The sequence below is a fragment of the Gigantopelta aegis genome, chromosome 7 (assembly GCF_016097555.1).
Source record: "Gigantopelta aegis isolate Gae_Host chromosome 7, Gae_host_genome, whole genome shotgun sequence".
Taxonomy (NCBI): Eukaryota; Metazoa; Mollusca; class Gastropoda; order Neomphalida; family Peltospiridae; genus Gigantopelta; species Gigantopelta aegis.
Window position 1 is genome coordinate 14093589 of NC_054705.1, and position 24129 is coordinate 14117717.

The 24129-nt window shown below is 42.5% G+C and overlaps 2 protein-coding genes across 2 annotated transcripts; both read left to right on the plus strand.

Annotated features, from left to right (window-relative positions):
* The first annotated feature begins 622 nt into the window (after positions 1-622).
* Positions 623-14062, plus strand: LOC121377367 (thioredoxin domain-containing protein 5-like). Its single transcript, XM_041505343.1, has 4 exons — positions 623-779; positions 4350-4432; positions 4726-4852; positions 11358-14062. Exons 1-4 carry the CDS (start codon positions 717-719, stop codon positions 11490-11492), a joined length of 408 nt encoding a protein of 135 aa, XP_041361277.1. The 5' UTR covers positions 623-716; the 3' UTR covers positions 11493-14062.
* Positions 14063-16683: 2621 nt separating this feature from the next.
* Positions 16684-23905, plus strand: LOC121377698 (thioredoxin domain-containing protein 5-like). The gene is made up of 4 exons (XM_041505777.1): positions 16684-16888; positions 18264-18343; positions 22392-22518; positions 23138-23905. Exons 1-4 carry the CDS (start codon positions 16826-16828, stop codon positions 23258-23260), a joined length of 393 nt encoding a protein of 130 aa, XP_041361711.1. The 5' UTR covers positions 16684-16825; the 3' UTR covers positions 23261-23905.
* The last annotated feature ends 224 nt before the right edge of the window (positions 23906-24129 follow it).

Below are 24129 nucleotides of genomic sequence, written 5' to 3' on the forward strand. Positions count from 1 at the left end.
CACATCATAATTATTATATTAATAATTATCTTATCATTTCAAAATTGTTAAAATTTATAATTAACATTACCTGAAAATTGCATCAACAAAAATTATATTCTGCCCAACCTGCCCTGTCCCCTCGACATTCAAAGTACACGGAAACACATCGGTACTAAATATAGATTATACTAATTCAGATTCCCGTTGTTCGTTTCTCTTATATGGCAACCCAAGCTGTTATAATACACATAAGACATAGTGCAACTATGTGTTAGCTACAGAAAATAAATGACAATATGTAAGGCATGTAAAAAGTTAATATGATAACTTTATTCTATGTAAACCAGTAATCACTAAGGCTTTGCTTTACCCCCAAAGACCCGGATGATCGGTAACTATGCCGTGTGACGTCACACCGGTTCCGAGAATTTTAATATTTTCCCGGAGAAGCATGCCCCCTGACACTCCCTACACATCTCGGGCTTAATAATGACCCTGATCATTGGCCCTTCCACTTAAAAAAAATGCTTCGACGGACCTGTGATGCGCAAAAAAACTCAACCCCAAAACCCCCAAGAAACCCTCGACAAAGGCAGAATAGCAACTGGTACGGTTACTATGGAATGGTTTTTTAGGGCATCCCAATTCCGTAGTAACACACGGTTTCACTTCCGGGTTTCATCAGAACGTCAGTTTTTAAAAATTCTGATTCTTTTAATTATTAATCTAAGATCATGCTGAAACAGTTTCTGGCTTCGTGTCACTTGACCTATCAACTTTTGGCAGCCAGTCCGCCGGTAGGCGATGCAGATTTTGTGGGGTTTTGTTCGTTTATCTTTAAAGATTGAACCAGCCGTAGAAGTCACTTGTGTCGGTTTTGTCTCGTTTTGTCGCATTTAAAGGCGCGTTATCCTTGGGCATAAAATTTGGCACGAACGATTTTGTCGTTCGTCTGTCGGTTATGCAAAACCAATATCGACACGAACGACGGATCGTTCGTGCAAAAACTATTATCGCTCGTCAGAAAATGTAAACTGACGTGTTTTGGCTAATATGACTAGAGAACGGGCCTAGCATTGCAGGTGTGAGAAAAAACCAATGTATCCGTTTGAACTCGACATCGCGGTCAATTAAAAAGTCGGCACTGTGGCACTTTTGATTTACGTTACGCTAAAACTTTGGTACGTTACGCTAAAACTGAGCTCATGAAAGGAGCATTGAACAGCGGTTTAAGATACATTGTTGATATATATATATATATATATATATATATATATATATATATATATATATATATATATTTTAAAGGTATGTAATAAATACAGAACCTCACATACGTTATTTTCGCTTCCTATTTATTGCACATGTTTATTGTGAGCAAGAACATACCACGAGACCGCTACGCACAATAAACTCGTGCAATAAATAGGAAGCGAAAAAAACGTATGTGAAGTTCTGTATATTTATTTACTTTTTCACACCTGTGTGGTTACATTGAAATATATGCATTAATTCTGAAACATGTATTGTAATGAAAACAATTTCTAAATCAATTTATTAAAATATGACATACACAGCGAAGAAAACAGTACATTTAATAAGGGACTTTAAAATAACGAAGTGGAAATTAGAACATGATGAAACACTGAGTTGCAGCATCGATTGGATCGATCGAGGATCCGCAGAACTTCAGGTCTTTCCGTTCAGACCCGGAAGCTCATAGCTTCCGGGAAATCCCCATTTCGTTCACACTATTGTTTGGCGCCAGCAAGTACTCCCCTGTAACAGAACCGATGGGGTAGTGTGCTGAAATGTAAATGGCAGCTTTCAAGTTAGTCTCAGCATACCAAATAATAATAATAATTTAGTATTTATGATAAGAATTTGGAGAAAAGCTACGAAAATCGCCCATCTTAGATTCTCATTTGATTACCATTGTCGGTTAACCTTTTCATTTGTATCTGAATCACTGCAGAAAATCGTTCGTGCAAACACTAAAACCACACAAACGACATATCGTTTGTCTGAAAAAATCAAATTTTATGCCCTGGTTAACACAGTTGCAAGTGTAATATGCATGGGGCCATTCAAATATTACGTAACACTCGAGGGGGTAGGTGGATGTAGGTTCAAACGTTATGTAGCATTACAGGGCGTGGGTGGGTGTATTTAACAGCGTTACGTAGGGTTCTAAATTCGCCAAAACATATAGTGGCCCAAAAAATAATAATGCAGGTTAGCAAATTATGGTAAGCGAACCACGAGTATGATTTTAATGTGTAATACAAATATTAATAGTGGCTCATGTGTTATATCTCTAAAGAAGATAATATTTTGGCGAATAACACCATTATTTTTTAATACTTAAGTCGCCCAAACAGGACATTGGTCGCATTTGGTGACCTGGCCACAGGCCACTTCGAGCCCTGGTTACATAACACACTATTTTAATGACTAAAGTCCGAACCAAAATGTTAACAACTACAATAAATTGCTCTCCTACCTTTATTTTTCGTTAGATTTTACCCACATTTTGTCCAGACAGAAATTTTGAAGAAAAAAAACATTACAATGACATAGATTCCACATGTAACCATGTCACCTATAATGAACTTCGCTGAGATCGCATAAGGCAAAAAGCATGTAATTTTCTGACGACTGCCATTTTGACTTTTTATGGAATATTCTCCAAGAGGGGTGAAAGGATATGACTTAATCTAACAACGTCATAACATGTTATGATATAAAAGCAAACGTGATGACGTCATATTAATTTTATTATTATTTGTTTGTTTAAAGATACCACTAGAGATCACTGATTTTATATTAATTATGTCACATACTTTAATGGAGGCTTTAACCCCTCTTGAAGAGTATTCCATAAAAAAGCAAAATGGCAGACGGCAGAAAACTGCATGTATTTTGCCCTATGCTATGTCAGCGAAGTCGATACTGGCGACATCGTTAAAGTCTCATGTCGAATATGCGTTACTATAATGGGGTTTTTCACAACTTGTGTCTGGACAAAATTTGGTAAAAATGTAACGGTAATTAAAGGTAGGAGAGTAATTTATTGTAGTTGTTAACAATTTGGTTTGGACTTTAATTTATTTTTTTATTTTTTTCATAAACGCTCTGTCACGGTGACAGTGTTTAACATAGATAATTATCGTTAGACCTATACATAATACACACAATAGAGATTATAAATCGAGTTGAAATGTGTATCTGTGCTTTCCCAAATCGCAAAATAGTATGTTAAAATTATACTACACCCATCTCACGACTTGCCTGTGAATAGGAAGTGTGGGTGGGGTTGGGGGTCACCAAGCATTACGTAATATATTGGGGGTGTATGGTCTAGCATTCCGGAGTGTTGCATGGGGAGGCAGGGTGTCTAATTTTTACCGAAATAGCATTACGTAATATATTGGGGGTGTATGGTCTAGCATTCCGGAGTGTTGCAGGGGGAGGCAGGGTGTCTAATTTTTACCGAAATAGCATTACGTAATATATTGGGGGTGTATGGTCTAGCATTCCGGAGTGTTGCAGGGGGAGGCAGGGTGTCTAATTTTTACCGAAATAGCATTACGTAATATATTGGGGGTGTGTGGTCTAGCATTCAGGAGTGTTGCAGGGGGAGGCAGGGTGTCTAATTTTTTACCGAAATAGCATTACGTAATATTTGAACAGCCCCTTTCACTGTCCTTTCATGTATTTGTGATATATATAATTACATATACACTCATGTCACATTAGTCTGCACGGCACAAAAGTCTGCACATGTTAATTATGTTACATTACGTCTTGAAACAAGTGTTGGGGTATGTTTGTAAACAAACAATGTTAATTTAATTAAAACAATTGTTAAAACAATGCATCTTGATTGTGAATATATGTATAAAACTTAAGATAACAATTTGATTGAAAAAAACAAAAAAACTCTGATTTAATGCACTAAAAGTATACATTTTGCCAGCCTCGATTAGCTTGAGTCACCTCTAGCCCTGCCCCTTATTGATATTGATATGTGGGGTAAGGCTAGAGGAAAGTCTATGTAATGTTTTGGCAATTGTCAGCAACCAAATGGTAGCCAGCTACTGTGTCTAAAATACAAAACATTTCCTAAATCTGATGCCACAGATCTTTAGTTTGATTATTCTCGAGTCCAGTCATGACATTAAACTTACATGTTGTTAACCAGTACCAATGCTTGGTAGGAGTAGCCTATGTGGAGTTGGAGGTAGAGTGGGGGGGGGGGGGGGGGGGGAGGGGGACAAGTGCAGCTTTAGCCAATGATTCATAAATGAAATATATTAAACTCATATCATTAAACAAAAGAAAATATTTTCACTTTTGTCTTTTAGGCTGGTGTTGTATGTTTGACTGAGAAAGACTTTCAGGAAAAGATATCAAAAGGATACGTTTTTGTCAAGTTCTATCAACCTTGGTAAGTTAGTTTGTTTTTGTTTAATGACACCACTAGAGCACATTGATTTATTAATCATCGGCTATTGGACGTCAAACGTTTGGTAATTTTGACACACAGTCCTAGAGAGGGAACCCGGTATATTTTTCCATTAGTAGCAAGGGATCTTTTATATGCAACATCCAACAGACAGGATAACACATACCAAAACCTTTGATAGACCATTTGTGGTGCACTGGCTAGAATTAGAAATAGCCCAATAGGCTCACTTTTATTTTGTTTTTCTTATTTCATCTTTTTTTTTTTATTCACAGGTGTATACACTGTAAAAGATTATCCCCTACCTGGGATGACCTATCAAACAAGTTTTCGTCTATAGAAGGTGTCACAATAGCTGAAATAAACTGCACACAGTGTTCAAGTCTGTGTTCAAATCATCAGGTAAGTGGACATCCATTTAACTCTAATAAGATGGGACACGACATAGCCCAGTGGTAAAGGGCTCTCTTGGGTAAGTGTCCATCAAGTTAACTCTAATAAGATGGGACACGACATAGCCCAGTGGTAAAGGGCTCTCTTGGGTAAGTGTCCATCAAGTTAACTCTAATAAGATGGGACACGACATAGTCCAGTGGTAAAGGGCTCTCTTGGGTAAGTGTCCATCAAGTTAACTCTAATAAGATGGGACACGACATAGTCCAGTGGTAAAGGGCTCTCTTGGGTAAGTGTCCATCAAGTTAACTCTAATAAGATGGGACAGGACATAGTCCAGTGGTAAAGGGCTCTCTTGGGTAAGTGTCCATCAATTTAACTCGAATAAGATGGGACACGACATAGTCCAGTGGTAAAGGGCTCTCTTGGGTAAGTGTCCATCAAGTTAACTCTAATAAGATGGGACACGACATAGCCCAGTGGTAAAGGGCTCTCTTGGGTAAGTGTCCATCAATTTAACTCGAATAAGATGGGACACGACATAGCCCAGTGGTAAAGGGCTCTCTTGGGTAAGTGTCCATCAAGTTAACTCTAATAAGATGGGACACGACATAGCCCAGTGGTAAAGGGCTCTCTTGGGTAAGTGTCCATCAAGTTAACTCTAATAAGATGGGACACGACATAGTCCAGTGGTAAAGGGCTCTCTTGGGTAAGTGTCCATCAAGTTAACTCTAATAAGATGGGACACGACATAGCCCAGTGGTAAAGGGCTCTCTTGGGTAAGTGTCCATCAAGTTAACTCTAATAAGATGGGACACGACATAGTCCAGTGGTAAAGGGCTCTCTTGGGTAAGTGTCCATCAAGTTAACTCTAATAAGATGGGACACGACATAGTCCAGTGGTAAAGGGCTCTCTTGGGTAAGTGTCCATCAAGTTAACTCTAATAAGATGGGACACGACATAGTCCAGTGGTAAAGGGCTCTCTTGGGTAAGTGTCCATCAAGTTAACTCTAATAAGATGGGACACGACATAGCCCAGTGGTAAAGGGCTCTCTTGGGTAAGTGTCCATCAGTTTAACTCTAATAAGATGGGACACGACATAGCCCAGTGGTAAAGGGCTCTCTTGGGTAAGTGTCCATCAAGTTAACTCAAATAAGATGGGACACGACATAGCCCAGTGGTAAAGGGCTCTCTTGGGTAAGTGTCCATCAAGTTAACTCTAATAAGATGGGACACGACATAGCCCAGTGGTAAAGGGCTCTCTTGGGTAAGTGTCCATCAATTTAACTCTAATAAGATAGGGCCAGAATGTAGCCCAGTGGTAAAGGGCTCGCTTGGGTAAGTGTCCATCAATTTAACTCTAATAAGATGGGACAGGACATAGTCCAGTGGTAAAGGGCTCTCTTGGGTAAGTGTCCATCAAGTTAACTCTAATAAGATGGGACACGACATAGCCCAGTGGTAAAGGGCTCTCTTGGGTAAGTGTTTATCAATTTAACTCTAATAAGATAGGGCCAGAATGTAGCCCAGCCCAGTGGTAAAGGGCTCCCTTGGGTAAGTGTCCATCAATTTAACTCTAATAAGATGGGACAGGACATAGTCCAGTGGTAAAGGGCTCTCTTGGGTAAGTGTCCATCAAGTTAACTCTAATAAGATGGGACACGACATAGCCCAGTGGTAAAGGGCTCTCTTGGGTAAGTGTCCATCAAGTTAACTCTAATAAGATGGGACACGACATAGCCCAGTGGTAAAGGGCTCGCTTGGGTAAGTGTCCATCAATTTAACTCTAATAAGATGGGACACGACATAGCCCAGTGGTAAAGGGCTCTCTTGGGTAAGTGTCCATCAAGTTAACTCTAATAAGATGGGACACGACATAGTCCAGTGGTAAAGGGCTCTCTTGGGTAAGTGTCCATCAAGTTAACTCTAATAAGATGGGACACGACATAGTCCAGTGGTAAAGGGCTCTCTTGGGTAAGTGTCCATCAAGTTAACTCTAATAAGATGGGACACGACATAGTCCAGTGGTAAAGGGCTCTCTTGGGTAAGTGTCCATCAAGTTAACTCTAATAAGATGGGACACGACATAGCCCAGTGGTAAAGGGCTCTCTTGGGTAAGTGTCCATCAATTTAACTCTAATAAGATGGGACACGACATAGCCCAGTGGTAAAGGGCTCTCTTGGGTAAGTGTCCATCAAGTTAACTCTAATAAGATGGGACACGACATAGTCCAGTGGTAAAGGGCTCTCTTGGGTAAGTGTCCATCAAGTTAACTCTAATAAGATGGGACACGACATAGCCCAGTGGTAAAGGGCTCTCTTGGGTAAGTGTCCATCAAGTTAACTCTAATAAGATGGGACACGACATAGCCCAGTGGTAAAGGGCTCTCTTGGGTAAGTGTCCATCAATTTAACTCTAATAAGATAGGGCCAGAATGTAGCCCAGTGGTAAAGGGCTCTCTTGGGTAAGTGTCCATCAATTTAACTCTAATAAGATGGGACAGGACATAGTCCAGTGGTAAAGGGCTCTCTTGGGTAAGTGTCCATCAAGTTAACTCTAATAAGATGGGACACGACATAGCCCAGTGGTAAAGGGCTCTCTTGGGTAAGTGTTTATCAATTTAACTCTAATAAGATAGGGCCAGAATGTAGCCCAGTGGTAAAGGGCTCGCTTGGGTAAGTGTCCATCAATTTAACTCTAATAAGATGGGACAGGACATAGTCCAGTGGTAAAGGGCTCTCTTGGGTAAGTGTCCATCAAGTTAACTCTAATAAGATGGGACACGACATAGCCCAGTGGTAAAGGGCTCTCTTGGGTAAGTGTTTATCAATTTAACTCTAATAAGATAGGGCCAGTATGTAGCCCAGTGGTAAAGGGCTCACTTGGGTAAGTGTCCATCAATTTAACTCTAATAAGATGGGACAGGACATAGTCCAGTGGTAAAGGGCTCTCTTGGGTAAGTGTCCATCAAGTTAACTCTAATAAGATGGGACACGACATAGCCCAGTGGTAAAGGGCTCGCTTGGGTAAGTGTCCAAGTCCATCAATTTAACTCTAATAAGATGGGACACGACATAGCCCAGTGGTAAAGGGCTCTCTTGGGTAAGTGTCCATCAAGTTAACTCTAATAAGATGGGACACGACATAGCCCAGTGGTAAAGGGCTCGCTTGGGTAAGTGTCCATCAATTTAACTCTAATAAGATGGGACAGGACATAGTCCAGTGGTAAAGGGTTCTCTTGGGTAAGTGTCCATCAAGTTAACTCTAATAAGATGGGACACGACATAGCCCAGTGGTAAAGGGCTCTCTTGGGTAAGTGTCCATCAATTTAACTCTAATAAGATGGGACACGACATAGTCCAGTGGTAAAGGGCTCTCTTGGGTAAGTGTCCATCAATTTAACTCTAATAAGATGGGACAGGACATAGTCCAGTGGTAAAGGGTTCTCTTGGGTAAGTGTCCATCAAGTTAACTCTAATAAGATGGGACATAGCCCAGTGGTAAAGGGCTCTCTTGGGTAAGTGTCCATCAAGTTAACTCTAATAAGATGGGACACGACATAGCCCAGTGGTAAAGGGCTCTCTTGGGTAAGTGTTTATCAATTTAACTCTAATAAGATAGGGCCAGAATGTAGCCCAGTGGTAAAGGGCTCTCTTGGGTAAGTGTCCATCAATTTAACTCTAATAAGATGGGACAGGACATAGTCCAGTGGTAAAGGGCTCTCTTGGGTAAGTGTCCATCAATTTAACTCGAATAAGATGGGACACGACATAGCCCAGTGGTAAAGGGCTCTCTTGGGTAAGTGTCCATCAAGTTAACTCTAATAAGATGGGACACGACATAGTCCAGTGGTAAAGGGCTCTCTTGGGTATGTGTCCATCAAGTTAACTCTAATAAGATGGGACACGACATAGCCCAGTGGTAAAGGGCTCTCTTGGGTAAGTGTCCATCAATTTAACTCGAATAAGATGGGACACGACATAGCCCAGTGGTAAAGGGCTCTCTTGGGTAAGTGTCCATCAAGTTAACTCTAATAAGATGGGACACGACATAGTCCAGTGGTAAAGGGCTCTCTTGGGTAAGTGTCCATCAAGTTAACTCTAATAAGATGGGACACGACATAGCCCAGTGGTAAAGGGCTCTCTTGGGTAAGTGTCCATCAAGTTAACTCTAATAAGATGGGACACGACATAGCCCAGTGGTAAAGGGCTCTCTTGGGTAAGTGTCCATCAATTTAACTCTAATAAGATAGGGCCAGAATGTAGCCCAGTGGTAAAGGGCTCTCTTGGGTAAGTGTCCATCAATTTAACTCTAATAAGATGGGACAGGACATAGTCCAGTGGTAAAGGGCTCTCTTGGGTAAGTGTCCATCAAGTTAACTCTAATAAGATGGGACACGACATAGCCCAGTGGTAAAGGGCTCTCTTGGGTAAGTGTTTATCAATTTAACTCTAATAAGATAGGGCCAGAATGTAGCCCAGTGGTACAGGGCTCGCTTGGGTAAGTGTCCATCAATTTAACTCTAATAAGATGGGACAGGACATAGTCCAGTGGTAAAGGGCTCTCTTGGGTAAGTGTTTATCAATTTAACTCTAATAAGATAGGGCCAGAATGTAGCCCAGTGGTAAAGGGCTCTCTTGGGTAAGTGTCCATCAATTTAACTCTAATAAGATGGGACAGGACATAGTCCAGTGGTAAAGGGCTCTCTTGGGTAAGTGTTTATCAATTTAACTCCAATAAGATAGGGCCAGAATGTAGCCCAGTGGTAAAGCGCTCGCTTGGGTAAGTGTTTATCCATTTAACTCAAATAAGATTGGGCCAGAAAATAGCCCAGTGGTAAAGCCAGGACTCGAAACGGCCTGTGGCCAGGTCCCCAAATGCGACCTATGTCCTGTTTGGGCGACTTAAATATTTAAAAATAATGGTGTTAGTCGCCCAAATATTATCTTCTTTAGAGCTATAACACATGAGACACTTAATATTTGTATTCTACATTTAAATCTTGCTCGTGGTTCGCTTACCATAATTTGTCAACATGCATTATTATTTTTTTGGCCACCATATTTTTGGGCGAGTTTCGAAACCTGTTAAAGCACTCGCTTGAGTAAGTATTTGCCCATTTAACTCAAATAAGATTGGGGTGCGACATACGTATGAAAATATATATATCATAAAATAAAATTAACAATGACTGCTATAAACGTTAGTACACGACCGCAAACAGTGGATATCATGGTTTCTGGCATAGGGTATGGGGGGTAAAATTACGTACCCTAAAATCTTGGAAATTAATTTGAAACATTTTTATGATTATTAGAAAAAGTATATTAAGAGAACTTTTGTTTAAAATTTATCATAGTACACGCAATGCAGTGTCCAACTTCAAATCCATAACCACTTTATAAGAGCACTTATGTTTTGTTTTTATTGTACACCCTCAAATTATTTTCTGGCAGAAAGCCTCGATATACAGACACTGGTATTCTAAAGCAGAAACCTGATTTAATATGTTATTTTAGTCGACAAAAAGGCGCTGTTAGTGGGAACTACCTTACAATATTGGCTGCAAACTCTGTAAGTTAGAGACATGAAATATAAATATAATATCAAAGATGTTTTCATCTGTAGAAAGTGTCACAATGAATACAGGAATGAAGGAAGGAAATTTTTTATTTAACGACGCACTCACAATACAGTGATAGAAATAAGTAGAATTTTTCACTAAAAATCTACTTGTCCGCCAATATTTTCACTTGTGCAAATAAGTTGTCAGTTTTATTCACGGACAATGTTTTTGATTGATCAAAATCAAACAGCACTATACATTTTTACTTGTCTGCTGGACATTTTGCTTTTCCCAGTAGATTGTCACTTGTCAGGACAAACGGACAAGTGCTTATTTCGAGACTGCAATAGCTGACATAGACTGCTGCTGCACACACAGTCACAATGTTCAAATCTGTGTTCAAACTATCGGGTAAATGCCCTGTGGTTTCGAGATGAAATAAATCTTTTATGTTCATATATTTTTGATGATTTTCAGGACGGGACGTAGCCCAGTGGTAAAACTCTCGCTTGATGCGCGGTCGGTCTGGGATCGATCCCCATCGGTGGGCCTATTGGGCTATTTCTCGTTCTAGCCAGTGCACCACGATTAGTATATTAAAGGCTGTGGTATGTGCTATCCTGTCTGTGGGATAGTGCATATAAAAGATCCCTTGCTGCTAATTGAAAAGTGTAGCCCATGAAGTGGCGATTGTGGGTTTCATCTCTATATATCTGTGTGGTCCTTAACCATATGTCTGACGCCATATAACCGTAAATAAAATGTTTTGAGCGCGTCGTTAAATAAAACATTTCTTTCTTAAGTTAGAGACATGAAGTATAATATCAAAGACGTTTTCACAGTATTCAGATCTGTGTTCAAACCATCGGGTAAATGTACTGTGGTTTCGAGATAAAAGAAATGTTTTATGTTGATATATATTTTCGCTGATTCTCTGTTTGGCAGGTGTCAGGATACCCGACTCTAGTGTTGTATCGTGACGGCGTAAAACTGGGGGAGCACAGAGGACAGAGAAGTCTGGAAAACCTCTACTCGTTTGTGATGAGACACGTCGAGCGAAATCAAGACGAACTATATTAACACCTGCTTCATTTAATGCTTCCAGGTGTATTCTGGGACATATTAAATAGTTGTAGAACTGAGTCTGTAAATGGTTTAGAAGGAAGTGGTAGGTCTGCATGGTTTGTAAGGAATTCCCACGTTGACGGAAGTGGTTATGAACTGTAAATATTAGTTTAATTATACTACAGGCTTTGTAATCATGGAAGCTTCCAGGTGCATTCTGGGACATAATAAATCGTTATAAAACTAAGGATGTAAAATGTGTTGGCGGGAAGTGGTAGGGCTATATGGCTTATAACTAAGGCTTCTCATGTTAACAGAAGTCGCCATGAAATTAGATTATATTACGTCTGCAGGCTTCTTAATTACGGATGCTTTCAGGTGCATTCTGGGACATAATAAATTGTTATAAAACTAAGGATGTAAAATGTGTTGGCGGGAAGTGGTAGGGCTACATGGCTTATAACTAGGGCTTCTCATGTTAACAGAAGTCGCCATGAACTGTAAATTATACTACGTCTGTAGGCACCTTAATTACTGGTATGGCTGCTTTCAGGTGCATTCTGGGACATATTAAATCATCTCCTTTATCGTCATAAAACTGGGGATGTAAAACGTGGTGGGTGGGCTGCATAACTTGTGGCTTCTCCTTTGTCTGAAATACCTAATATACCCTAATTAAGATTAAACCTTTATTCTGAAACAAATGTAACAAATTCTGTATTTTAATTTTTTTTTTTAAGATCTCTGCTTATAAAAGTTGAAGTCAAGAATCAGGAATTTAATGAAGCGTCACCTGTACAAATTTCCGTTAGCATGCTGTTAAAAGACTTGTGGCTAACAGGATTAGAAGCGCAGGTGTACGGGCTACCATTTTCGTAGGGGCACAGACAGATTTTTTATTGAATTAAACGAAAATGCCCGAATATTGATAACAACATTTATTCATATTAGAATTTCTGCAAAACGTCTGGATTGGGTTGTAAACAAATGACTACATGTCTTTACACAGATTACATCTAATATTTTTGGTAGAATGATGGAAATACATGGTGAAAAGGTTTCAGGCAAGCTCATAGTGCTCGAATATCTATATCTTTTTGGCTTGAATTTAAAAGTGGTGCATTTGACGACCCCCCCCCCCCCCCCCCCCAACCTCCAGTCCCCAGTCTCGTATACTTGTTACCCAATATCATTATTTTATTATGTTAAGATCATGTCTCTGGATTACGCTATTGCTTGTTAGGGGCCAGGTTAGTTAACTGTATCACGGTTTCAAGAATCATGATGCCTGTATAAAGTACAGTGCATAATCAAGTGGGAATTCGGAGAAAAAAAAGAAGTTATAATTTGTTTTATCTTTGTTCATACTAATGATTTTGTTTAGTTTTGACTTGGATCCAGCGAGCTTTTTTGCTTTCTTATTTTTTTCTGTCTTTTTTTTTCTTTTTTTTCCCTTTTTTCTTTTCTTTTTCTTATTTCCTTTTTTTTCTTTTTTCTTTTTGGTTCGTTTTTCTTTTTTGGTTTGGGTTTTTTCTTTCTGCTTGCTTGTGGTGTTTTTGTCATTGTTTTTTATATAACTTATCTTTCTCAGTATTTATGAATGTGAATTTGTGTCCATCTTTTTCTAGAAAATATATTTTGAAAGGACAATATTTATTTTGGAATGACCTTGATGGACATGTATGAACTGTTGATAGCAGAACTAGTCTACTAAAGTTGTGTTTTTGTTTGTTTACGTTGTGAAAAGTGATTACAGGGTTCATACGGGGTCACAGGGCCGTAGCTAGGATTTTTGGTTGGGGGGGGGGGGGGCAAGTGAGTAGTTAATAGTCTAAAACTCCTTTTCTTTAACTTGCTATAATGCCCCCCTTGCCCCCCTGCTAGCTACGGCCCTGGGTCACGGAGATTCTAAAAAGTAATGAAATTTGCAAATATTGTTTTGCAGGCCTGGAAAGTCATAAAATTTTGAGTTGGATAAGGTAAAGTTCTAAAAAACACACAATTAACACTGGAAATAGATTGTATAAAAACATTGTGGTGCATGTGTTAATAAAGAGATTGACAGAGTGGGTGTGGGTGATGTTTTGGCATACTTCCATCAGAGAACTGTTCAAGCTCGCCTGTCGTGGGAACAACCTCTGACTTCGTCAGAGAGTTCTGTCCGTGACAGGAAAGAGAATATCTAATCACTAAAGTTCTATACACCTGGAAACTAATTAAGCCCCTTCTGAACTGTACTGCAGACAAAAAGACGGAAAGGGTAGTTATGCATACCGACGGTGTTTAAATCTGATACTGTCAGTTTTTACATGTTCTGTATCTACTGGGAACTATGTTGAACATCGCCTTAAAATGTTTCTTGAAAATGCCTTTAAAAAGGCATGGAAACTCGTGGAATTTGATAAAATGTACGAACCCTGGATTACGATGTACACGCGGTGCCTTTGATATTTTTACACTTAATGCTATTAATAGATGCTTTTCACACAAGTATTATTTACATCTGTTCAGTACTATTTGTACAAGATATTTAAATTTTTTATGGAGTTGTACTGTTAAAGAAAAATACATTGTGGAATGGTAAATCATGTCGTTGTTTTTAGTAAATTGTTAAAGAGTTAACATTTTGAAGGGGTCTCCAGACATCGTTCCTGCCCGCCCCTCCAGACATCGTTCCTGCCCGCTCCCTCCAGACATCGTTCCTGCCCGCCCCCTCCAGACATCGTTCCTCCTCGCCCCTTCCAGACATCGTTCCTGCCCGCCCCTCCAGACATCGTTCCTGCCAGCCCCCACCAGACATCGTTCATGCCCGCCCCTTCCAGACAACGTTTCTGCCAGCCCCCTCCAGACATCGTTCCTGCCAATCCCCCCCCCAGACATCGTTCCTGCCAGCCCTCTCCAGACATCGTTCCTGCCCACAGGGGCCATACATCGATCCTGCCCGCCCTCTCCAGACATCGTTCCTGCCCGCCCCCTCCATACATCGTTCCTGCCAGCCCCCTCCAGACATTGTTCCTGCCCACAGGGACCATACATCGTTCCTGCCCACAGGGACCATACATCGTTCCTGCCCGCCCCCTCCATACATCGTTCCTGCTCGCCCCTCCAGACATCATTCCTGCCTACAGGGGCCATACATCGATCCTGCCCGCCCCCTCCAGACATCGTTTCTGCCCGCCCCCTCCAAACATCGTTCTTGCCAGCCCCCTCCAGACATCGTTCATACCTGCACCTTCCAGACATCGTTCCTGCCAGCCCCCTCCAGACATCGTTCTTGCCCACAGGGACCATACATCGTTCCTGCCGCCCCCCCCCCCCCCCAGACATCGTTCCTTCCCGCCCCCTCCATACATCGTTCCTGCCAGCCCCCTCCAGACATCGTTCCTGCCAGCCCCATCCAGACATCGTTCCTGCCCACAGGGACCATACATCGTTCCTGCCCACAGGGGCCATACATCGTTCCTGCCCGCCCCTCCATACATCGTTCCTGCCCGCCCCTCCAGACATCGTTCCTGCCCACAGGGACCATACATCGTTCCTGCCCACAGGGGCCATACATCGTTCCTGCCCACATGGGCCATACATCGTTCCTGCCCACAGGGGCCATACATCGTTCCTGCCCACAGGGACCATACATCGTTCCTGCCCGCCCCCTCCAGACATCGTTCCTGCCCACAGGGGCCATACATCGTTCCTGCCCGCCCCTCCATTCATCGTTCCTGCCAGCCCCCTCCAGACATCGTTCCTGCCTACAGGGGCCATACATCGTTCCTGCACACAGGGGCCATACATCGTCCCTGCCCGCCCCCTCCATACATCGTTCCTGCCCACCCCTCCAGACATCGTTCCTGCCTACAGGGGCCATACATCGATCCTGCCCGCCTCCTCCAGACATCGTTTCTGCCCGCCCCCTCCAAACATCGTTCTTGCCAGCCCCCTCCAGACATCGTTCATACCCGCACCTTCCAGACATCGTTCCTGCCAGCCCCCTCCAGACATCGTTCTTGCCCACAGGGGCCATACATCGTTCCTGCCGGCCCCCTCCAGACATCGTTTCTGCCCACCCCCTCCAAACGTCGTTCCTGCCAGACATCGTTCATACCCGCCCCCTCCAGACATCGTTCCTGCCAGCCCCTTCCAGACATCGTTCCTGCCCACAGGGGCCATACATCGATCCTGCCCGCCCTCTCCAGACATCGTTCCTGCCCGCCCCATCCACATACTGTTCCTGCCCGTCCCCTCTAGACATCGTTCCTAAGGACCTGGTATAGGGTTTCATTGGGAGGAGATGGAGAACGCAGTCCCAATTTTTATTTATATTTATTTTCGTAGTTATATCCAATTGAAGTTCAAGCACGCTGTCCTGGGCACATACTTCAGCTATCTGGGCTGTTTATCCGGGACAGTGGTTTAGTGATTAGTTGTTAGTGGGAACTTAGTGCGTCAATGAGAGAAGTCGGTGAAGTGGGCTGGGAGGCGAACAGAGTACCTACCGGGCTTAAATATCCTTCATGGGTTTCTTCTTTCACACCCAGGGGTGGGATGTAGCCCAGTGGTAAAGCGCTCGCTTGTTGCACGGTCGGTGTGAGATCGATCCCCGTCGGTGGGCCAATTAGGCTATTTATCGTCCGAGCTAGTGCACCACGACTGGTATATCAAAGGCCGTGGTAGGTACTACCCTGTCTGTGGCATGGTGCATATAAAAGATCCCTTGCTGCTAATCGAAAAGAGTAGCCAATGAAGTGGCGACAGCGGGTTTCTTCTCTCAATATATGTGTGGTCCTTAACCATATACGCTCGTATCTGACGCCATATAACCGTAAACAAATTATTATTATAATTATGACCCTATTTGTAATTTCCCTGAGACTGAAAATATCTTATCTTTCTTTGTTTTTAAACCATAGATGGGCATTTAGGATGCCATGGTCTGTCATGCATAAATCTCAGTTGAAGATTCCTAAATAACTAGTCTTCTACCAGGCCCCGTGCTTATTAACCTTAAAGTCTAGACTTTAATAAAGTCCAGACTTCAACGTCATGGCAACGCCATTCAAATAGCATTACATTAAAGTCTGGACTTTATTAAAGTCTAGTCTTTAAGTTTTATAAGCACGGGGCTTGAAGCAAAGACCCCAAAGTAGTTTACCATGACCGCCCAGTAAACAACAATATGACGTCATAATAAGGTGACGTCACCGTAATTAGCACAGATAAACACACAATACGTGATCGGTATATGTAACATTCCATTTTGAGTGGTTCTTTTCAGAACAAGGTTTCTTCCACAAGGCTAGTGTCAAATAGACAAAAATCAAATCTGCTCTTAGTAGCCAACACCTCTCGTCATGCTGACAAAATTTCTCATTTCCTGTAAACAGCTTTACAGTGTATTTGCGGCCCAAAACTCGGTAGGTTATTTCATTCTGTCTATATATCTGTTTATCCGTCTGCCTGTCTATGTATTTATCTACATATCGACCTACCTACTTACCTATTCTTAACTAATTATTCTTAAATACATACATATATACATACATACATACATACATACATACATCAATACATACATACATACAAACATGCATGTATGCATACACACAGACACACACACGCGCACACACACGCGCACACACACACACACACACATAAATACATACATACATACACACATATATGGATGTCTGGATAGCTCAGAACGCATCGTGGTTAGTCTGCAATTTACGGGCGATTCTGTGCCACAGGTTCGAGTCCCTGCAAAGGCATGGAACAGTTTGTGAGGCCAGAAAGGATTTAATTATCCCTGCGCCAGTGCATTAATATCTATGTATGTAACAGTCAACCTTGATATACAAACAATATATAGATATTAACACATCAGTACATACATACAAGGGATCCGTTTCACGAAGTGATTTTGGCGCGAAGTTCGCCTTAAATGCATAGCCTAATGTAGTTATGCACTTGATGTGGCCATAGGGCTATGATCGCTTCGTGGAACGGGGCCCAGGTCCGTAGGATTGTAGGGGGTGGGGTGGGGTGGGGTGGGGTGGGGGTGGCTACCTCCAATACAGAAAAATACTCTTCTTTTTTTCTTATAAAGATAAACATCTTGATTGTGCACCACCCCCAAACCCCCCACCCCCACTAGAGACTGGCCCTTCACTGGAGATTGTGCCCCCGTCAACTCCAGAGATTATGCCTGCGGGGTCTGCATACATATACACCCTACGCCCATTGGGCTATTTCTCGTTCCAGCCAGTACACCACGACTGGTATATCAAAGGCCGTGGTATGTGCTATCCTGTGTGGATTTGTGCATATAAAAGATCCCTTGCTACTAATTAAAACAAATGTAGCAGGTTTCTTCTCTAAAACTATATGTCAAAATTACCAAATGTTTGGCATCCAATAGCTGATGATTACTAAATCAGTGTGCTCTAGTTCTGTTTTTCATCAACAATGACTAAAGATTTCAGCTTTAATTTGTTAAAATGTAATAAAAATTCAAAAATTAGGAAATAGCTATTATAGAATACCTCAGGGAATTTCCTGTACCAAATTAAGTTTTGGGACGATCCATTCAAAACTCTAGGACGATGTTTGCCCTTTATCTGAATAGGCGCGGATCCATGGGTATATGGGGGGGGGGGGGGGGGGAGCGTGGACACGGTAAGGGATATTTGAACATGTTTTTATTATTATTTATTTAGCACCTGCTAAAACCATATTTTGAATACTTTTGTCAGAGTGTGATATCCTTGACTTTTTGAATACTTTTTTCAGAGTGTGATATCCTTGACTGAGGACAACTTTCACCAATCAATAGCCAAGGGATATGTTTTTGTCAAGTTTTTTGTACCTTGGTAAGTTTTGTACATATACTATACTCTTCAAAAGAAGAAACGCAAAACCACATTGTCGTAACATTTGGAGAATTGATTTAATTATTGAATGGTGAGTCCGATAATTACCAAATGTTGCAGGATTGTTCACAATTCACTCTAGTCCATTGTGAGTAAGTGATAGGACACACCACCAAGGTCAAGGTCATCTGGAGTCAATACCGGGTGTGGCCTCCGCGTGTGTTGACAACTGCCTGGCACCGCCTGCCCATTGAAGCAACCAGAGTACGGATGACGTCCCGGGGGATGGTGGCCCACTCGGCCTGCAAGGCTGCTGCCAGCTCGGGCAGGGTCTGGGGCTGTGGTTGTCGCTGTCGGAGGCGTCGGTCCAACTCGTCCCATAGATTCTCAATTGGGTTCAAATCCGGTGATATCGATGGCCAAGGAAGGACATTAATGTTGTTGTTCTGTAGGAAAGCCGTTGTGAGACGTGCTGTGTGAGGCCTGGCGTTGTCATGTTGGAACACTGCGTTGGCGTTGGCCATAACTGGAACGATGTGTGGCCGGAGGATCTGGTCAATGTAGCCCTGTGCATTCAGGTTGCCCTGCACGTGGACCAGGTCAGTTCTGCCAGTGTGTGAGATGGCTGCCCACACCATGACACTACCCCCGCCGAATCTGTCCACTTCCTGCACGCAGTTTGCCGCATAACGTTCACCACGACGCCTATACACGCGACATCTTCCATCATGACGTCGGAGCAGAAATCGGGACTCGTCACTGAACCACACCTGTCTCCATCGCAGTTGAGGCCATTGTCGATGAATCTGGCACCACTGCAGTCGGAGTCGACGGTGTTGTGGTGTTAAGATGACACCTCGAACTGGACGTCTGGCACGAATTCCTACCTCACGTAGGCGGTTCCGTACGGTCTGGTCGGATATCCTGCGCAAACCTGGTATTGCTGCGGCTGTGGAGGTGGCAGTAGTCAATCGTTCCCGAAGGTGGCGTACCCGGATGTAGCGGTCCTGCCCGGGGGTAGTGACCCGTGGTCGACCGGATCTAGGGAGGTCACGTGTTGATCCATGTTGCTGGTAACGGTCCCACAGTCTGGAGATGGTGCTTGGGGACACATGGAATGCCATGGCAACGGCCGTTCTGGATTCGCCTGCGTCTAGTCGGCCGATGGCATTGTTTCTCTGCGGTTCACTGAGACGTGGCATGTCCTGGATTGTCAACTGTCGGCCAGATACAGAGGCCAGGCAAGCGAACACCCTGCACTTTTATACTGTCGGTGTTCATGTTGCACGTGCAGTGGTGACATGGTTTGCACGTGGCTGCGTTTTTGCGAATATTCACATTTTGGAACTTTATTGTACAGTAGCTGCGTTTTATCGAATGTAACCGTGGGAATGTGTTTGGGACATGCAATGACCTTATATTCACAAAGCATGAACCGGTAGGAAACATAAAATCGGAGTTATAACCCATTTGTACCATTTTGCGTTTCTTTTTTTGAAGAGTATATATAACGCAATTGTTACTTGTGGATCACTTTTCTTTACAGGGGCGGATCCAAAAAATCCATTTAGGGGGAGTGTGTGTGAGTGTGTGTGGGGAGGGGGGGGGGTGCAATAACATGTGGCGGATAGCCACACACGTTTCAAAGGGATTCCTCATTCTCCAACGTGAAAAAAAACAAAAAAAAAAAAAACAAAATGGAACTGTCGCAAAATTTAGAGGGGGCGGGCCCTTGGTACTCCCTTAGATCCGCCACTGCTTTAAGATCGTAGGCTGAAACATTTTTTTTTACTACTCAAAAGAATTTAAGGGTCAAAAATTTATAACCAAATAAGTTTCAGAGTGTATTAGATTGATGATGTAAACTACACCAAAAATTTAATTTATTGTTCCATATTTACAAAAAACCACAAATAAACGTCACTGTATACAAGAAAGTCACATGACATGCTGTCAAAGTTGAAGGTTGTCAAACATGGATTTTACACATTAGAACATTCGTTTAATAGTGTGTGAATCCACCCCTGGCGCGAATACACTCGACACATCGTTGCCTCATGCTGTTGATCAGACGTCTGAAGAACTCTTGGGGAATGGCCTGCCACTCTGCCATAAGAAGTTGACCCAGATCATGAAGGTTGTCCGGAGGGGCATGGTTATCCCGAACTCTCCTGACTAATTCGTCCCAGGCGTGCTCTATTGGGGCCAAGTCAGGCGAATATGCTGGCCAATCCATCCTGGCGATACCTTGTTGTCTGAGAAAGTCCGTTACCACCCTGGCGCGGTGGGGTCTGGCATTGTCATCCTGCAGAACTGCCCCGCCGCCAATCTGCTGAAGGCCTGGGAGAACCAACGGCCGGATAATCTCATTCAGATAGCGGATTCCATTCAGATTGCCATCCACCACATAGAGGGGGGTCCTGTGGTGGATAGAGATGCCGCCCCATACCATGACGCTTCCACCACCGAACCGGTGACGTTGTCTAACGTTAACGTCAGCGAAGCGCTCCCCAGGACGTCTGTAGACCCGAACCCGACCGTCGTTCAACTGGAGACTAAACCTGGACTCATCAGTGAACATCACTCGACCCCACTGAACACGTTGCCACCGTAGATGAAGTGTGCACCAGTGACGTCTGGCCGTTCTGTGACGTGGTAGGAGTGGTGGTCGAACAGCCTGGCGACGGCAGCGTAGATTATTGGCTCTCAGACGATTGCGTATGGTTTGATCAGACACTCAATTCCAGTCGCAGTCCGCAGATTGTCACGTAATCGGCGTGCACGTAATCGGCGTGCAGTGGTTGTGCGTTAACGTAGAGCCATATTGGTGATGTAGCGGTCCTCTCTATTTGTAGTGCTTCGGGGTCTTCCCGAACGTGGACGATTTCGAACAGAATTCGTTGCTTGGTACCGTTGCCACAGTCGGCCAACGAAACTCTGACTGACACCAAGTCTCAGAGCAACATTTCTTTGCGTATTGCCATCCTGAAGCCAAGCAATAGCCCTTCCTCGATCTTCGATAGTCAGTTGACGTCGTACCATTGTCGAATTTGGAGTGTGCACTGTACACGAACGCAAGCTCCAATTATATGGAAATTCAGCATTGGGAACATGGAATACACATGCAAAGCGTGCAAATGAAGCGCTTTGTGAAAAAGCAAGTTATGGGCACTTAGCAGACCTTTCGCTTTCGCCCTAATTTACGTGCAAATGTAAGCATGTTTTCGCCATTAGAACTAGTCGACAGTGTCATTGACAGTGGATTTTAATTCATTTATGGGTTGCTTAGACCCACTTTCGTCAAAATGGAACAATACCATGCGTGACATTATGGTCTAGCTAATATAATTGACATTCAGAAAATAATGTCGAAAATATCGTCTGACCCTTAAATTCTTTTGAGTAGTATATATTAGGCTATTGATGGTGTCCACAAACACACACACATGCACACATGCAATTCCCACCCCCTATGCCCCTATTGGTACATCTTGTTTGCAGGCCTGTAGTAACGTTATCTGCAGGGGTAGGGGGAGTAGAATGACAAAAAAAAATACATTTTCGTCCTCAAGTTGGGCCCGGGGAGGGGGGGGGGGGGGGGGGGGGGGGGGGGGGGGGGGGTACAGCAACAATTTAAAAAAAAACGCTCACAAAGTATACCTCAAAATTTATATCAGTGTGGTATTTTTAAACAAGACAAATTTTATAACTTGTATATCAAAGGCCGTGGTATGTGCTATCCTGTCTGTGGGATGGTTCATATGAAAAATCCCTTGCTACTAATAGAAAAATGTAGCCGGTTTCCTTTCTGAGACTACATGTCAGAATTACAAAATGTTTGCACCAAGACTGGTATATCAAAGGCCGTGGTATGTGCTATCCTGTCGGTGGAATGGTGCATACTAATGAAAACAAATGTAGCGGGTTTCTTCGATAAGAGTATATGTCAAAATTACCAAATGTTTGACATCCAGTAGCCGATGATTAATAAATCAATGTGCTCTAGTGGTGTCGTTACACAAAACAAATTTTAACTTTATTTGCCTAGGTGTGAGCACTGCCAGAAGTTAGCTCCCAAGTGGGTGGCCCTGTCCGAAATGCTCTCCAATGTGAAAAATTTCAAAATGGCCGAAGTCGACTGCTCAGAAAGTCCAGCTTTATATGATGAAATCGAGGTAAGGTGGACAAGGCGTAGCCTTGTGGTAAAGCGCTCGACTTATACGCTGTCAATTTAGGATCGATCCCCATCGGTGCGCCCACTGGGCTATTTCTCGTTCCAGCCAGAACACCACGACTTGTGCATCAACGGCCATGGTATATATACTTGCCTGTGTGTGGGATGATGCATATAAAAGATGCCTTGCAATTAATGGAAAATGTAGCGGGTTTCCTCTCTAAGACTATATGTCAAAATGATCAAATGTTTGACACCCAAAAACCGATGATTAAAGCTGTTCAGCGTTCTGAAGACAAAAAAGTCATGCACAAGTTTATTTTTGATGTAATGATAAGCACACACACACACACACACACACACACACACACACACACACACACATATATATATATACAGTCAAACTTCGATAATGTACATATATATAGTCAAACTTCGATAATGTATATACATATACACACACACACACACATATATATATATATATATATATCTCTGTGTGTGTGTGTGTGTGTGTGTGTGTGTGTGTGTGTGTGTGTGTGTGTGTGTGTGTGTGTGTGTGTGCGAGTGTGTGTATTTTGCTTTATTATGTATTTTCTTTCTTTTCTGATTTATTACAGTTAACAAGTTTTCCAACTCTAATATTATTTCAAGATGGCCACAAACTGGCGGAACATAAAGGGCCGAAAGAACTGGACAGTATATACTCGTTTGTGAAGAAATACGTGAAAATAAATCAATAATCTATATAGAGAATGACTGGTTACTGTTGTAAGATATCGGCTTTATCCTACGAACGTTAGAATGGCGAATGCCGAAAGTCTTTGAGCAGGATAAAGCCGACTTCTTAAAACAGTAACCGATTATTTGATTTATCCTGCAATCCTATATAATATGGCAAAATTAATGAAATCAGGGCCGTAGCTAGGATGTTTTGTTTGGGTTGGGGTGGGGGCAACCGAGTAGTTAACAGTTTAAAACTCCTTAAATGGTTAGGAAGAGAATTTTCTTTAAGTTTCTATAATTTTTTCCGGATTTTTTCTCCCCCCCCCCCCCCCTCCGCCGCTAGCTACGGCCCTGAAAATGAACCATTTTATTTCACAACTTTACCGTTTTTCCAGAGCATTAAGGCTACACGTGTTGAATGCCTTGTCACCAAAACAAAATAGTTTTTAAACACCAATGTATTTCTTATTTTTTAAATAAAAATTGTCTTCAAAACTGCAATATTTAATTATGTAACTAACTTTTACTGAAGCACAAGAGAATAAACATATACTCTGTCAAAAAAGAAACGCATAGGTGATAGGGAAAGAAGAAAAGGGTTTGATTTGACAAAATATCGTGGGTTTTTTTGTACAATGTTGCTGAATGACCATGTTTGTTAATGTTCCTAGAATGGGACAGCATGCCCAAATGCACCCTAAAACAAATGTAACGCTAGTTGTGGCACGTTGTGCGACAATTGCATGAAATCGGCGTGAAATGGTCAGATTTTGGCGAATGCACGTGAAATTCGGGGAAAAGATTGGGGTAGAGTGGGGTATTTAAAGCTGCGATGCTCGCAATGATGCCTCATTTCCATTTCGACGTAGCCGAGTTACAAGATGCC